The 17,909-nt window shown below is 40.7% G+C and overlaps 1 protein-coding gene across 4 annotated transcripts in view; it reads right to left on the bottom strand.

The window, feature by feature from the left end:
- Nucleotides 1–17,909, bottom strand: part of LOC124720434 — a 103,952-nt gene that overhangs the window by 67,832 nt on the left and 18,211 nt on the right. For 3 of the 4 annotated variants that reach the window (XM_047245787.1, XM_047245786.1, XM_047245785.1), the window contains exon 4: nt 11,163–11,243. The exons of the other annotated variant lie outside the window; for it this stretch is intronic. In XM_047245787.1, coding sequence (XP_047101743.1) covers nt 11,163–11,243 — 81 coding nt within the window. The remainder of the gene's footprint in view (nt 1–11,162; nt 11,244–17,909) is intronic. 4 annotated transcript variants of the gene reach the window in all.

Genomic DNA, 17,909 nt, shown 5'->3' with positions numbered 1-17,909 from the left:
GGGACTTTTTTGCATTAACTGTTCACTTTTTGTGAACAATAAAATGGCTGGAGGAAAGAAATCCACTATTGCCAAGAAACTTGTGACTGAACCACTATCAAAGTTTGCCAAACTTACTGGTAAAGATGGGGACCATGAGACTCACTCTCAGCTCAAGTACCATATTGAAGTATCAACAGATGCAAAATTATTTTTGGCAACACGAGGAATGCAAACTTTGTGTCATAAATCAATATCAAGACAGAGAATGGAAAACATTAGGGAAGACTGAGACTGTCTTGTACCTATAATAAAAACAATCATATCTCATGGAAAGCAAAATATTCCCCTGAGGGGGGGGGGGGGGCTTAGACATGATGGGAGTCTATTAGAAAATGATAATGATCGTGAGAGTATAGTGAGTAGTGAGTAACACAGGAAACTTCTAAGCTCTTCTAACATTTAGAACTGACGCTGGAGACTTGCAACTAAAACATCACCTTGAGACCACTAAAGCGAATGCCACTTGCATATGTAAAACAAAGTGTAACAAACTTATTTCGTGCTGTGAAACAGTGATGTTATCGAGATTACTGGAGGAAATCAAAGATTCTCGTTATTAAAGCATAATCTTCGATGAGACTATGTACATAGTGCACATCGCCCAACTGAATTTAGCTGCTAGATATGTTGATGGTGACGGCAAATTACACAAAAGATTTTCGAGTTTCATTGGCAGGACACTTAGAAGATGCAACAAGTCCACTAAAGAGACAGCTTACACTACACTCGTTTGTTCTGTTAGAATATTGCTGCGCGGTGTGGGATCCTTACCACGTGGGATTGACGGAGGACATCGAAAGGGTGCAAAAAAGGGCAGCTCGTTTTGTATTATCACGTAATAGGGGAGAGAGTGTTGCAGAAATGATACGCGAATTGCGATGGAAGTCATTAAAGCAAAGACGTTTTTCGTTGCGGCGAGATCTATTTACGAAATTTCAGTCACCAACTTTCTCTTCCGAATGCGAAAATATTTTGTTGAGCCCAACCTACATAGGTAGGAATGATCATCAAAATAAAATAAGAGAAATCAGAGCTCGAACAGAAAGATTTAGGTGTTCATTTTTTCCGCGCGCTGTTCAGGAGTGGAATGGTAGAGAGATAGTATGATTGTGGTTCGATGAACCCTCTGCCAAGCACTTAAATGTGAATTGCAGAGTAGTCATGTAGATGTAGATGTAGATGTAGACAAGGATTGTAGTGGAAACACTGACGATGAACCTGACGTGTCAAGATGAAGAGCGTAGCATTACTGGTGAAGTATTAGGTACTACAATTCTAAGGAGAATGGAAAGCCTTTCTCTGTCCCTGGAGAACTGTGTGGGTATAGGCTGTGATGGTTGCTCAGTTAATTACAATGATATGAAGAATCTTTGTCTTCACATTACATACCTGATGTACTGATCAGTATGACACTTCCTGTGTGCTGATTTGAACTGCATAGACCATGTTACAAAATACATTTTTTTTTTGCTACAGTGTTAGAGGCATTTTAAGTTTAAATTAATCATGTTTGCTGCCAGATGTGACAATCTGTGAAGCACTTGACATAAATATTTAAAGATCTGAAGACAAAGATACACAGAGTTTTGTAAAAACACTACATGGTATTTTCAGCTCAGGGAGCTTATAAGCAATTTTAGGCAGAGACAGAAATAGGACAAATAAAAAATACTTTCATTCATTACACATTTTGTTGGTTTTGAATACACCTCAATGTATGTATGAAGGTATCATGCCAACTCTTATTATCTGGTGAATGCACTGAAAAATGACACTGAAAAGAGCATTTTTTATGAGGTAAGGAGTTACTGGAACATGTAGTCTATTGTTAATTCATGTGTACTACGAACTCATGTATAAAGTGTAAAAGCTATAGCTCCTAAACATCACTCCACATTAAATAATGAAGTTGACTGACAAATAAGTAAAATGGAAAAAATGGATTGATGTTGACAGGCAACAAAAATATGCAGAAGCTAATGGTACCATCACTGATGTAGTGTTATAAATTGATAAGGAAATTTTATATTTAATATTTCACTGCTTCATAGAAAACTCACAATTTGCAAAATGGATTTCTTAAATCTGGAGATCTACAGACTGACTTTGTAGATAGTGTGTCTATGATGAACAAAGACAAAAGTCTAAGTGCTCATTCATAACATGAATAAGTACAGGCTTCACAGGTTGCACCTGGATGCTGCAGGAACATTTTATCATGCCATCATCACTAATGAGATCTAACACATGAAACAGTTTCTGTTGCTGTGTTGTCTTATAAATAATACCTGATGTAAATAAGAAGATCTCGCATCTCAAAAAAGTTGACAATTCGTTGAGATGGCCATACTTCTCCATTTGAAAACAAGTACACATTATCCAGTTTGTGTTCAAAAGTATTAAAAGTGGAAATGGACTGTTATTCTTTGCTGCATGACATGGTAAAGTCATCATGGATGCTATTGATGGTACAATGAGGAGAGGAGTGTGGAACCAGATGAAACACAGAAAATGGTATGCTGGCTGAGCTACAGATTTTTATAAATGTGCACAAACTCAGATTCAAGTAAAAACCATGTTTTATGGTACTGGAAGATGCGTTTCTGGACAACTGAGTGAGTGTAACTCACATTCAGCTCAAACATTTTTGCTCACATTCAAAACTATTATTGTTTTTTTACCTTAAGCTACAATAATATTATTGTCACAAAAACCCTGAAGCTTGAAAAAACCAAACATCTTCTCTTAACTAAGGATGCAACCCATCGAAGATGTGCTTGGTATTCAGAGGTGGAAAATGATTCTTGCAGGGATCAAATGCTGCAGACGAAGACACAATAGCAACAGATGTTGTCAAGGATGTGCATGTTGATCTGATAAATCCTGGATTGTTTGTCACTGTAGAAATTTTAAAAGAGAGAGGTATAAAACAATTTCTGTGGCATCTCCGAAAATGCAGAACCTATGATAATGTTTTTGAAACCCATTCCAAAGACTACAATTTTTTCACAAAATACAAAAGTGACAGCACTTTTTATTAGAAAAGAACAAATTTTAACATTAATAAATTAACCAATGATCATTTAAAAAGCAACAGATATTACTTATGTCTTTAAAATTGGGACCTATGACTGTGTTGCAAGATGAATCTTTTAGAAGAAAATGTAATATAATAAAAAACTGAAAGACTTATGTATTTAAATTGTATGATCTATGTATAGTTTTAGTTTTTTTGAGTATCAAAAATTGCATTATGAATAATGCTATTTGTGTGAGCTGTGAATAGAATCTATGGTGTCCCAAATGCAATTAGTTTTTGACTTTTATCTTCAAGATTTCAAGTTTTAGATACAGTTATTGCATGCCTAATTTAACGTATTCCTTATGTATTTGGATTTTAAAGGAAGGGTGCAATTCAAATAATTTATGATTTATACGTAATTTTAAAGGATTCTTTCAGAATCTACCTTTAATTCCACACAGCAAATTGTGTGAACCCATTATCAATCATTTAGAAAAGGAACTGTTACTATAACAATGAATGAAACTCACTTTTCATACATGTTATTGCCCAAGAGGAAACTTGGAATCACTCTTTCCTCAGCTGAATTGTCTTTTTATTCCACTTACCTTTAATGTGTAAGTATACTGTTGTATTCCATTAAGAAATAATTGTATCTCTATCCACTGCAACTACCAGGCCTACTGATCATACAACAAAATCAAATTATTTCTAACATCAATTGGTGGATATTTAGTAGTTCAGTCATTTCCACAATGAAATAAACAAATTTAGTTGATAACCTACAAAATATTTCAATGCACCCTACGGATTGTTCATTAAAATTATTTAAACCAATACTTCACAACAAGAGTAATTAGCTTGTATGTTGGTTAAGTGCCACAACACAGCTGACCCAAACACTACTCCTCAAATATTATGAGAATCAATAGTGGACAGATTACATTAACCTCTCAACAGAGCGACATCATTTTATGACAAGAACTTAAAAATGTTCTGACATTTACTCAGCCATAACCTTACTTGCAGATCAGAATTTTTATGAGAAAATATTAAATTCTTTATAAACTCGACAACTAAAGACAATATGATTCATCATTGAAGACTTAGCGCACATCCATTGAGTTAACTGTGTTGCAAAAGATATGTACAATACCAATCCGTGTTTGCAACATCTGTACTCAGACACTGGGCTTAACAGACCAAGTGTTGTTTTGAACATTATACATACTGGTTAGACAGAGATGAAAGGAAACACAGTTTACCAATAAAATGAAAAAAGGTAAGACATATGTACTTATTTCCAGCAATTATTTGGTTCGTATTTCATGGCATATTTCCCAAATTTTAATATATAACAGATACAAATAAGAGAGACTTAAGTAATCAACGAAATGTTCTCCCTCACTATTTACAGCAGTCTCCAAATGCTGGGATGACTTTTTCATACTGTAACTGTACAAGTCACGTAGAAGTGGAAAAAACTTATTGGCATCACATTAAAGCCTTAATCTCCATTTACTCAGGGAAACTACAAGTGTTGTGGTGTTAAATGAATAACACTTACAAGAACTGAATCTCAGCTTAGCAACAATAAACTGGTTCATAGTAATAAATGATACCTTGAGAGGAAAACTGAATACAGAATGGGGAAACAATACATATGATGTCCCACAGGGTTCAGCACTTGATTTATCCAGACCTACATAAATGTTGTGCTAAAACCATTGGAGATGCCTTCAAAATCTGCAATGCTTGCCGATAACAAGTACACTGATAATCGCCAAACACATTCATACTAGAAACAGCCAGGAGAATAATGGAACATGCTTGCAACTGGTTTACAGGCAACAGCACAAAAATTCAACCTTTATACTTACAAAAACGTACATCATGCAATTCCAAACAAATTCAAATGACTTACAGATACAAGGAGATATCAATGACAGACACTGGATGAGGTTCCAAGAGTTAAGTTCTTAGGCATTCAGACTGATAATAAATTAAGGAGGCACCAGCATGAGAACGAGTTAACCAAAAAGCTCATATCTCTCTGCCCTGCAATTAATGAATGTTCCTCCAGAGTGTCTACATGCAGAAATGCTTCCCAGCACGCTTTCACTCAGTCCTAGCCTATAGGATAATTTAATAGTGCATGGCAGCAATGAACAGTATTTATCCTATACAAGCTTGTAGTAGGAATGTGATGTGAACACTCTGCATCTACATGTCACTATGGAACTCCCTATTGCCTTTTACATTAAATAACATTAATATTTTATTTATTTCTGGTTGGTTTTCCCAGAAGATAATTCCAAAAACAAGTGAAAACACCAAAAGATGCCATCGTAATTGCCTGTAGGTGAGTAAAGCTGAGGGGATCAACTTGACAAGTTTACCAATTTTTGGACCCCATTTCAATTGAAACCCAAGCAGACACCAAGGAATTGTACGCAGTATGTTTCATTTACTGTGTAACCAGTAGTGTCTACTTCTTCCAGTAGCAGGTCATTTCTGATTGCTTTTCCATCTTATAAAATGAGTCCTCAAGGGATGACTTGAACTGGTAGCTGCAACATTAATAAGGGTAAAGTGCTGTGCAATATGGGGCAGGAAGTTTGTTGGTAGTGATCATTGGTAGTGATCAGGAGTTATTACTAAACGTAAGTAATGTGATGAACAGTTTGACGAGATTAACACTGAACTGGATCTGAAGAGAAGTGAATTCTGTAACAAACTGAAGAAAGTTGACAATATTAGAAAACACATAGATGGCCAAAAAACAGAAGAGATGGGAAATTATCAGAAATATAATTTTTCATATAGATGGTACACCACTGCATTGGAACCTGCATTGATCAGCTAAAGGGGCTGCAGAACTGACCTTGACATTTTCTTCATCTCACAGTATGGTATCTTTTTTATTGGTGGGAGTTTGTGAAAGGCTCTACCTATGTGCCTCCTCTTCCAACAACACTCTATGAATTATGATGCTACATGGGAACAGCAGTGAGTTTCCTAAACTGACATGATTGCAAATGCATGGATCAAGTCTATTGTCTGGATGCTTAAATGTGTAGAAAAGGATTTTGATATTTGTGATCAGTAAATGACGAATCTGGTCCTAAACACAGCTGTGAAAAGTATCTTAATGTTGTATGTGCACACACACAAAATGTGAGCAATGAGAAAATCATATGTTTCCTTTGTAAATAAAGGTTTTGCAGGCATGTATAGAGGTAAAAATCTGACCCCAATTCTGTACCTTTGTAATAAATAAAGTTATAGCCTTGCGAAATCTGATGATTTTAAACATCCTGAGGAATTGCTTATACAGATATAACTTCTTTCAGTGAAATATGATGATCTTAAATTGTCTTGATGGGTTGCACTTATTGTTGAATGTTTCAGAATGTTTTTCAGAAAATTAAATTTGCTTTCAACACTGTAACCTCTGTTCTGGCTAGAGATATGGTGTGAACGTTGTTCATTTGTTCATTCTTTAATTTACACATTGCATTCCATAAATGAAGATGTGGATGGATGTGGGATGAGCCACACTGCAAATCTTAAGGCAGAAGCTCCCACAGGAATTTATCTCTGTGAAGTGTAGTGACAACCAGCTGTTTGTGACTAGTGCTAATCTACTCACATGGCTAATTAAGGGAACTAGTAATAGATTATTTTGTATGTATGTATATGTACATTTACTGCTATGAAAAATATCATTGTTGCTCCTACTACATTGGTCAGCTACTTATTTTACCAAGTATTTCCACATAGATCTATACTCCGCTATCCACTTAATGGCACATCGCGAAAGGTACTCCATAACCCTGCTAGTCATTTCCATTCCCATTCCACTCACAAATATGAGTGAAAAAGACTGTATATGTGCCTCTCAATCAGCCCTGACTTCTCAAATTTCACCTTCATAGTCCTTATGTGCTGTGTATGTTGGAAACAACAAAATCGTTCACCAGTCAGCTTCAAATGGCAGTTCTCTAAATTTTCTCAATAGTGTTTCTAGAAGGAACATCACCTTCCCTCTGGGAATTCTCATTTGAGTTCCTGAAGGATGTCCGTTATACTTGTGTGTTGTTTGAACCTACCAGTAACAGATGTAGCAGCATGGCACTGAATTTCTACTTTGTTATCTTGATAGCTTGCTCTAGCTTCTCATGCAATTACCTAATAAAATTCCCAATTCCTCAATTAATACAGAATCTTGCTGGCCATGTGTCACTATCAAAATGGTCAGCCCTATTTTTCTGCATCATTATTAAGCTCTTGCATTTTATGCTCCCAAGACCACAAAGGTTGCATGTCCCTCTAGCTGACAGAGCTAAGATATTCACTGCACAACTGCATGTACTACTCAGGATCACTGTTACGGTCACACAGCCTGTTCATAGATTTCTCAGATGTCTACCACTGTTTAACCCTTTGCACTCCATAAGGCAGACACATGGCGGCTCCGCGTGCTCTTATTTAAATCGCTGCTGCCTGGGCGACAGTGCACCGCAGAGATTTACACGGATTTCTTTGTGGAAACAATGTGGTCCCTGGTAAACAATTGGGGCATACATTAAAACAAAATGTGTGCTTTCATTCATATATTTACGTAAGCTTTTACAGTACAAAACTTTCCATTGTGTGGTATTTTTTGAAACACTCTTCAGGGTGGAGAGCTGGGTTTCCTGAGCATGTTTCGCAGTAATACACAGTTTCGCACTGCCACCTTTCTTATTTCTGTCTGAGCACACTGCACAGTCCTTATGCTTGTTCCCAGGAAGCTTGTTGATAATGTGCAACTTTCCATTCAAGTGTTCCCCGTCATCAGAAGTTGAACGATGTCCTCGTTTCTCTCCTCGAGTTCTTCCTTCGGCAACTAATCGTCTTATAACACTTTTACAGAATGCTTTGTGAGACGGTATTGTCAAGTTATTTTTCTTACAATGGTTCTTGTATAGTAAATAGCTGTTTACAAGTTCTACCTTCAACCACCAGAAGTATAGTTTTCGCCACCACTTGAGACTTTTCATTAGAAAACCGTAACTGGAAGTAAAATGGTCAGATCGATCAACTCTACCCGTCTTTCAAGTATAATCAATAATCACATTTGGTTTCTTTATTTCTTCCCTTTCCTTTCTGTTTCTCCTTTCTATAACTGACACTGAGTTATTGGCTTTTGTAGAAAGCATGAGAACTGTTCGTTTATCTTGCCGTGCCAGAACCATCATTGTGTTGTTGCAGAGGCATTTTATTTCGTGCTTCCTTAGACACAGAGCTCCTTTCTTGATTGCAGCTGGAAGATTTTTGCGATTGGCCTGAATCGTTCCTGAGATGAATGTTCTGTTTCAACAGCTCATAAGCTAATACAACATTTGTATAAAAATGGTCAGTGTACAAATGATACCCTGATTGCCCTGTAGCATTTCTGATATTAGCTAGCAGCTGAAGAACTATTCTCTCAGAAAAATTCAAGTGTGGACAAATCAATGCCTCAGTTGTTACAGCACCAAAATAGGGTATCAAACTGCAGATATAACCATTTGATGAATCCGAAATTACATAAACTCTGAGTCCCCATTTTGTTGGTTTTTGAGGATTGTACATTTTGAATAATACACAACCCTTGAACGATACTGTAGATTCATCAGCAGCTAAATACTGATATTGTCGATAAATTTTGAGAAACGTGCCAGACAAGTAATTCAGTACATTTGTCACTTTACTCAGACGTGACTGAACCTGACTGTTGACATGTGTAGCACTCGTCGGATTAAAGACATGAAGTGCCCAGAAAATTTGCATAAATCGTTGGCGACTAAAACAGTCTGGAAAGAAGTTGGATGATTGTAACCATTCTCTTGAAAAAAGGTCCTGCAAGTTCTTACACTTTTGTAATGCCATATTCAACAGCACACCATGGAAGTGTTTCATTTCTTCCATAGTAACAGTCCAATCATGCAGAATGTTGTGGAAGTGGTGTCACTTTACGTATTTTTGATGTAGCATACCTATTCGTTTCATCTGCTATTTGTTGAAATATGTTATCTGTAAAAATTAATTGAAAGAATCCGATGGGCGATGATGGAACAGAACTACTTTCTGTTATAAAACCCCACTTTAATTCGTCAAAAGGAAAATCTGTGAAGTCAGTGTCAGTGTCGCTCTACATTCGCCACGAATCTCTGCTGAATCACTAGAAACATGCACATTGCCGCTGTTTTCTTTGTCATTGTCACTCGAATTGTTTTGAAAAGAATCACTATCATAATCAAAATAATTTTCACTCTCGTTTTTACTTAGAGTGCTCCAAAAGATCTAAAATCTCTTCCTCAGAAAGGACTACAAGAAGAACTAGCCATTTTGAGCGCGTGGACTTGAACGTAATAATTACAATCTTTGACTTAACACAGCTGCTACTGTTCGAGACAGGGTTAACACTAGTTCTCCTAGATGGCAGCACACTGCAGCAATAATGCCTAGTAGACTCAAAATATGTCTGAGAGCTTAGAAAAGTCGTGTTGAATGAGGCTCGACATCCGAGCGGAAAACAATGGCACTCGACATTGGAGTGGAAAGGGTTAATCTAAGTTACATATTTTCAAAATAACAAGTGGGGTACATGTCAGTGATTTCAGTGCCAACCACATGACATGGTATTCCAAACCACACAATCAGCAACACACTGTTCTGAATGCTTGCTATGGGAGCAGCACTCCATGCAGTGGACACTATCCCTGAACCTCTGGCCCTGGTGCCATGGAGACATACTGCTCGGCTTGTGATCTCTTGGGCTGCATACCAAGGCCAATATGGCTTTTTGTATTTTCATGGCAATCCAGCCACTTTGATAACTACAGCTATGCCCTAGGACACACTACAGATCACTGTTTTAGCCAAACTCCTCATATGCACATCCCTGACTACTATGCATGGCATTCTCATTTCTGTAAAACCCTTCTTGTGGAACAACACTCCTACTGTTTCACTTACTGTCCTGTCTACTTGCGATGCCAATGCATCCCTTTCATTTGTTTAAAATGGCATAACATGAGTCTCTGTGACAAAGTCTTGGCCTGTTAGCTGTGAACCAGCTACTCTCCTTTACACACTCTCTGAGCTGTTCCTAGCATGATCATTTGGTTCCTTGACCTGTATTCTTGTATAACCACCATACATTTCTGTGTTGAAGAAGCCAACATTTCGTGCCTGAAGAATGCGTTGTAACTGCAACAAGTTTGTTTATGAACAATGAGATCAAGAGTGAGCCAGTACCCAACCTTCGCAAATGTGTGTTGAATGCTCCCCAATACTTGTCTAATTTCATTCCTGTGACACGTTTATCAATGTGAGCTTTTCCTTCCCTTAGCAAGGTCATAAAGCATATTTAAAAAATAATCTTTCTTCTTTAGATCTGCCAGGACTCAAACGGTGAGGTCATACATGGCTTCAGCTATGTATAGTCATTCACCAAAAGACATAAGACATACACAGAGTTTTTATACGAATGAAAATTTTATAAGTAATACAACAGGTACCACAGAAGCTGCCACAATATGTACAGGTTGTGGTCAACATATCGGGGCTGATCTAGAACCCACAAATTTCATCTCTGTTTTTCAAATCCCAAAAAAATTTTACGACAAACTCAAGAATAACTATGATTCACACAAAATATAAGAACAGCCAGTGTTCTTTTGAATTCTATTTATCAGAAGTTGTTGAAAGTAGGAATATTTCTCAAATCACCTACACTATTAGAACTTACACTTCATCTAAATGTGAATTTCGTGACCATCACAAACAACCATTATACAATGTAGTTGATATCAACAAGGGCTACAGAGAACAGGATTATACCAGCTACTAGTCTCCAACCACTTCTATTTAAAACAGTCAGAACGTGACAGGTGATATGAAAGTCAAGTGCAGGAGTACAAGAATACTCGACAATTACGAACAGCAACAAATTCCAGAAAACTGACAATATGTGACAATTCCACTGCAATGCATCTTTTACTCTACAGACTTAACAAAAGGCTTACTACTTGAATACATGCAATACATCAGAGATGTAAATACTTACAGTATTCTCAGTTATATTTAATTCAGGATCCTCCTTGATAAAATCATTGGGCCAAGATATTCCCAATGGATGTTCAACAGACTGAAAGAAGAAAACAATCTGTGAATCATAACTGGTTGCTATCTTCTGTGTGTATATGACAGCTCTCAATATTCCTTTCTCATTAGTATCATCCAACTTATCAATTGGGAAGAGAGTGTGTCAGAATGCATCCAAATCAGTTCTATTGCCCCTGATTTTGCTATCAGCCATTGTGCAGTATTTATTTGGCATACTTTCAATTTCTAAACCTGTTACATAATCCACTCTGGTTTCAGAGGCACTATGGCCTACTCTATCGGATGGTCGTACTCCCATATACAAATTTGATATACGTGTGTGGAAACATTTCAAAATTAAACTCAGATAATATAGAGATGCAAGTAATCTTCCAACAGTAAACCCATAAACAAGAGGAATTTTTGGTCATTAATCAAATGAATGTGGCATTCCACACATTATCATCAAAATTAACCAAATTTAATGTTATTTACACAGCTTCTCGCCGTATCATCATGTATTTTCAGTGCCTGCTCTTTAGGGAACAATGCAAATTTATGTCATGTGTACTGGGGGAAAATCATAAGGAATTACACAGCAGGATTTCAGTAATGATGTAAATACTACAGTGAATAGTGACTGGGAACTCTAGAATATATACCCATCACATTTCATAGTTCCACATGTTACAGCACTGTGACACAGACATGTAACAAGATTAACAATTACTTCCAAGAGGAAGTCTTCCTTGCTCCGTTGACACCAAATATGTACTTAAGGCATTCATTACATAGAATCACAATAAAAAATTAATGCAAGGTTCATCATGCAAGGTTCATAAAGATAGGCTTGTTACAAGTGCTGTTAAAATGCTATTGGTAATACCCTATAAATAACATATCTAACTAGAGTTTCTTAACTACACTTCCTGCACAATAGAGTGCTTGTGTGAAAACTTACATTATGCTCAGATCCGGCAGCATGGTGTTTCAGTTCAGGATTTTGCTTTACCCAAACACTAGGTTCATCAGCCCTTAATGGGTACCGAGCGAGGTGGCGCAGTGGTTAGACACTGGACTCGCATTCGGGAGGACGACGGTTCAATCCCGCGTCCGGCCATCCTAATTTAGGTTTTCCGTGATTTCCCTAAATCGCTCCAGGCAAATGCCGGGATGGTTCCTTTCAAAGGGCACGGCTGACTTCCTTCCCCGTCCTTCCCTAATCTGATGAGACCAATGACCTCGCTGTCTGGTCTCCTTCCCCGAAACAACCAACCAACCTTAATGGGTCTTCAAGAAACTGAAAAACGAAGAGAGTGACGTATCAGGGCATCTGTGTCTTGTGCCTACATGACACTGTCATACAGAGGGAGAGGGGAAAAAGGGGGCTGGGAAGAGGGGTGTGAGAGGGAGACGGGGTGGTCGGTTGGGGCGGGGGAGACGGGGTGGTCGGTTGGGGCGGGGGAGACGGGGTGGGTGGGGAGAGGGTGGGGGAGAGAGGGTGGGGGGAGAGAGGGTGGGGGGAGAGAGGATGGGGGGAGAGGGGTGGGGGGGGGGGGGGGGAGAGAGGGTGGGGGGGAGAGGGTGGGGGGAAGAGAAGGTGGGGGGGAGAGAAGGTGGGGGGGGGAGAAGGTGGGGGGGAGAAGGTGGGGGGGAGAGGAGGTGGGGGGGAGAGGAGGTGGGGGGAGAGGAGGTGGGGGGGAGAGGAGGTGGGGGGGAGAGGAGGTGGGGGGGAGAGGAGGTGGGGGGGAGAGGAGGTGGGGGGGAGAGGAGGTGGGGGGGGGAGAGGAGGTGGGGGGGAGAGGTGGGGGGAGAGGAGGTGGGGGGAGAGGAGGTGGGGGGGAGAGGAGGTGGGGGGGAGAGGAGGTGGGGGGGAGAGGAGGTGGGGGGGAGAGGAGGTGGGGGGGGAGAGGAGGTGGGGGGGAGAGGTGGGGGGAGAGGAGGTGGGGGGAGAGGAGGTGGGGGGGAGAGGAGGTGGGGGGGAGAGGAGGTGGGGGGAGAGGAGGTGGGGGGGAGAGGAGGTGGGGGGGAGAGGAGGTGGGGGGGAGAGGAGGTGGGGGGGAGAGGAGGTGGGGGGGAGAGGAGGTGGGGGGGAGAGAAGGTGGGGGGGGGAGAAGGTGGGGGGGAGAAGGTGGGGGGGAGAGGAGGTGGGGGGGAGAGGAGGTGGGGGGGAGAGGAGGTGGGGGGAGAGGAGGTGGGGGGGAGAGGAGGTGGGGGGGAGAGGAGGTGGGGGGGAGAGGAGGTGGGGGGGAGAGGAGGTGGGGGGGAGAGGAGGTGGGGGGGGAGAGGAGGTGGGGGGGAGAGGTGGGGGGAGAGGAGGTGGGGGGAGAGGAGGTGGGGGGGAGAGGAGGTGGGGGGGAGAGGAGGTGGGGGGAGAGGAGGTGGGGGGGAGAGGAGGTGGGGGGGAGAGGAGGTGGGGGGGAGAGGAGGTGGGGGGGAGAGGAGGTGGGGGGGAGAGGAGGTGGGGGGGAGAGGAGGTGGGGGGAGAGGAGGTGGGGGGGAGAGGAGGTGGGGGGAGAGGAGGTGGGGGGGAGAGGAGGTGGGGGGGAGAGGAGGTGGGGGGGAGAGGAGGTGGGGGGGAGAGGAGGTGGGGGGGAGAGGAGGTGGGGGGGAGAGGAGGTGGGGGGGAGAAGGTTAGAGGGGGGGAAGTTTCTTATCAATCTATTTTCACTAAGTGACATGCGCATAACATATCCAGTCAGCAAAATCTTACAAGACCATATCTTGGACATTGGGCAATGGCTAAAGCAAAATTATATTCGACGTTCACCATAATGCGATCATAATAATGATGCTATGACACATTGGAAAGTAACTTTTTATTCCAACACTGGACCATGTTACAACTGGCATGAGAGACCATTTTGCTGAAGAATATATTTATGATTTTAAATTCAACATCCTTTTTCCATCACAACTACTGGAACATGATGGCAATGATCTGGTGCATAAACTAAACCAGTGCTTAACTGAACTACTGTATTTTGAAGACGACTCACACTTTGTGATTAAAAAGAGACTAATGGGACAGACTCTTCAATACAAACTACGAGCATAAATGCCCTTAATGATTGTGATTTTGTTATGCAAGATTTGTCTCTCTGTCCTAGATCTGACTATCCTACTTTGCACACGCTGTACCAAATATTTGTCTGTTGCTACAGTAGAAAGAAGTTTTTCAACACTGCGGTGTACAAAGACATGGCTGAGGTCAACAATGAAGGAGGATCCGTCTTAATGGCTTAGCTCTGTTGGACACTCACCCTGACATTGCTTGTCCTGCTGACAATGTAATTAACCAATTTGTCAGAAAGAATATGTGCATAGAATTCATCATTTAAGGTACAGAACCACAATTCTAACTTTTTTACATCAAAAGATGGCATTGTCTTGTATATGTGTATAATCAGTTTAAATAAAACTTTCTTACACTTTCCATATGATTTGATTTTATTACAGTAGAAGTAAAGGTAGCTCAAGATATTTTTAGTGAGCCCTCCTTGAGGTTTTTCTGTATCCGCCACTGCCTCATATGAGATATGGTGTAAAGTTCTATTGGCCAGCTGTGAACTGTGGTTCTTGTGCAACAACAAAATCTGTTGGTTGGGCTCAGAGGACATCCTAGGCTCACTTTTTGGCTGTTGGCTGAAGAGGCAATGAACATTTCTTAGTGAGGCAAGAGAACATCTTTTAATTTGTAGAGTCAAGCTGTGGATGAATTACTATCACCTAATTTTGAGCAGAGTTTAAGACTCAGATCAGACCTTTTATTAGTTTTTGATCTCTGGAAAATGGTAGGGTCCCTATGTAGCAGCAATGAGTAAGTTTCAGAGATGTAGTCTCACATTTACTAAACTGTAATGCATAGATTTGTGCCGTCTATTACAGAGTTGTCTTTTGTTTGTTTTAAATGGCCAGCAACTGCTTGTCTCAGGGGCTCAAACTGCAGTGACACCAGCAGAACACAGTAGGGGATGCATAATTACCTACTGAAAGGTAAGCATATTTTATTCAAACCAGTAGAAAATACAAGGTATCAGTAGTCAATCACTTAATGCTCCCAGTATGCATTGTTGCCCCTTTCAGATGCAGTGATGAAGCTACACAATGAGTGAGTGTTGACCATAATGGCACAGTGAGAGGAGGAATATCACACTGGCTGAATGTTTGTCCCCATTGTTGTGGGTTGATCCCAGCAAGCAAAATTATACCATATTGTGACAATTGTTTTTACCAAGAAATGATCACAAATAGGGAATGCCGATATTACACATTCATGTCCACAACGCTGGCTATATGATAAGAATGGACACCACATATATAATTAAGGTGATGTCAGCCAATGATCCTTTCAGTGTAGATGCACACCCCTTTCAGTGTAGATGCACACCACAGTAACTCTTACAGGAACCAGTGAGACACCATGTGTAAGGAAGATCATGAGCATGAGCACTGCGTCAGTGGTGTGTAAGTTCAGAATTTGGGTCTGACAGGAAGCATGCTAGAGTAGTCCATGCAGATGTGATGACCACTATGTCCAGATGGCATAGTCGTCACTGCCAATGCCCAGTCCGCATGAGACTTGGGTTCAATTCCTGGTCCAGCACAAATTTTCAACCCTCCCCATTGATGTAAATTAATGCCCACAGACAACTAATGTCTCTACTTCCTTTTTCCCTGAGTCATTGTGGCTGCAGGATCAAAATACTGTCTGTCCCCTTGGACATGTCCAAAAGAACAGACAACACATGCATATTTAACATGTTGAGATTAGATATGAACAAAAATTTATTTTGCAGTGATAGTGACTCCTTCCATTTACGTTTAACCAAAAATATGTAATTTTACGTCGGGCTAACTTTCATGATCTTGTTTAGTCAACAATCTCTGCTTCTTGAATGCAGCATTACTGAGCAGCCAAATTCTGCCTGAAATAACACCCATAGCACTCAAAATCAATTAGCATGTATGCATTAGGTTACCATTACTTGAAACAAAGGTGAAGCCCGTACATTATTTGACTGCTAACAATACCGTAATTTAATCAGGGTTGTTTCAGAATCAAGTTACATATGAAGGGCTTATTTCAATTGTGGTACAAGTCCATTTTTGTTCATCTTGAGATACAGAGTCCTAAAGTTAAATGAGTGCTGAAAAATCTGCAGTTGAGGTACCACAAATATTCAAGCATATGGCTTCTTGCTAGACATGAATCTTTCTTTCTCTTTGTTTGGATCATTAATTTCAGAAGCATTATAGGCAGAAAAGTGAAGGTAATGGACTTGTACCCTCTCTCCCTCCCTCCCTCTCTCCCTCACCCCATCTCATTTTATGATTAAATTCCGTCCATGCTTTTGTAGTCAAGAGGTGCAATCCCATATTTTAGTAACTTTAAAGTGTAATCGTGGTCTGTTGCACAGCTCTTAATTCTTTTAATTAAAATCTACACAGTGAAATAATGCATTAGCCTCCACTGGTGAAACATCAGAACAATAGCAAGCTAAATATATTGCTTTCTCTGTGTGTTTTACTGTTAATTCTTGAATAGTAGTACTGGAATGGATATACTGTGTGCACACTGTGTGCAGATTGAGGAGCTGGCCTCAGTTCATGAACAGCTGAAGATGCTTTTTGCCACGTTCAGCAGCATTCAGGCTGCTGCCTATTGTAGTAGTGGGGGCCGAGAATCTGGCTCATCACATGGGATGCCTAAGGTGCTACCTATTTTCCCCACTGGCTCTCCTGTCAAAACACCTTGTGGTGTACCCAATGTGGCTGCATTGTCCTCACCAAATGGTGAGGAATGGGTCGTAACAGTTAGTGCTGTTTGAGGCAGAGAGTAAATGTGGAGGCTGCCTCACCCATTGGCCCTGCGAGTGGACTGGCAGGTGTTCATTCATCAGAGTCCAGACAGGCCCAAGTGGAGAGAAGTTTTCTAGTTAATCAGGATCTCCAACATCAAATGCGTTATGGAGCTCCCTGGGGAAATAGCATCCAGGACTGGAAATGAATCCTATGTGTACTGAATATGTCTGCCATGGAGCCTCATCTGAGACGTGGAAAATGTCCTGCCTGTGGCTACGAAACACACAGGGTGTGGCTGTCTACAAGTTGTGGCTGATGTTCATGCCAATGACACCCATTGTTTGGGTTCTGAGGCCATCTTCAGTTTATATTGAGAGGTAGCACAAATGGTGAAGAGCCCTTGTGTCACACGAGTGCATGTAGCACACACAGTTTGTATCAGAATTCCCAGAATTGATTCAAGTCCTTTGGTTTGGCGTGAGTGGAGGGTCTCAACCAAAGGTATCATTGCTTCTCTGATTGCCCAAACTGCAGACTGCTGGAAATGCGTTATGAGGTGGAGAATTGTAGGAATACTTGATGGATCAGTGGTGCACTACACAAAGCAAGCGTTTTTTAGGCTAGGCAGTTGTTTGAGATCCTCTGATGAATGCACGCTAGTCAGACTGCATACAAAGTGAAGACCATACTACCATCAACATGTTAACAGTAAATTCTTGATGTAGTTGTAGTTCCTGAATGTAATGCCCCCCAAGAAAGTTGTCATGATCAAAATACTCTTGGACCAAAGCTGGCTGAAACCTTGAGCAGAAACCCTTGAAATATTTAGCAAGCCATGGAATGTACACTGAAGACAGATGACACACCTCTGGGATGGTAGCGTCAGAAGAGTGGAAGGGAGACG

Source organism: Schistocerca piceifrons, chromosome 11 (genome assembly GCF_021461385.2).
Source record: "Schistocerca piceifrons isolate TAMUIC-IGC-003096 chromosome 11, iqSchPice1.1, whole genome shotgun sequence".
NCBI classification, from domain to species: Eukaryota; Metazoa; Arthropoda; class Insecta; order Orthoptera; family Acrididae; genus Schistocerca; species Schistocerca piceifrons.
This window is presented reverse-complemented; position numbering and strand designations above follow the sequence as displayed.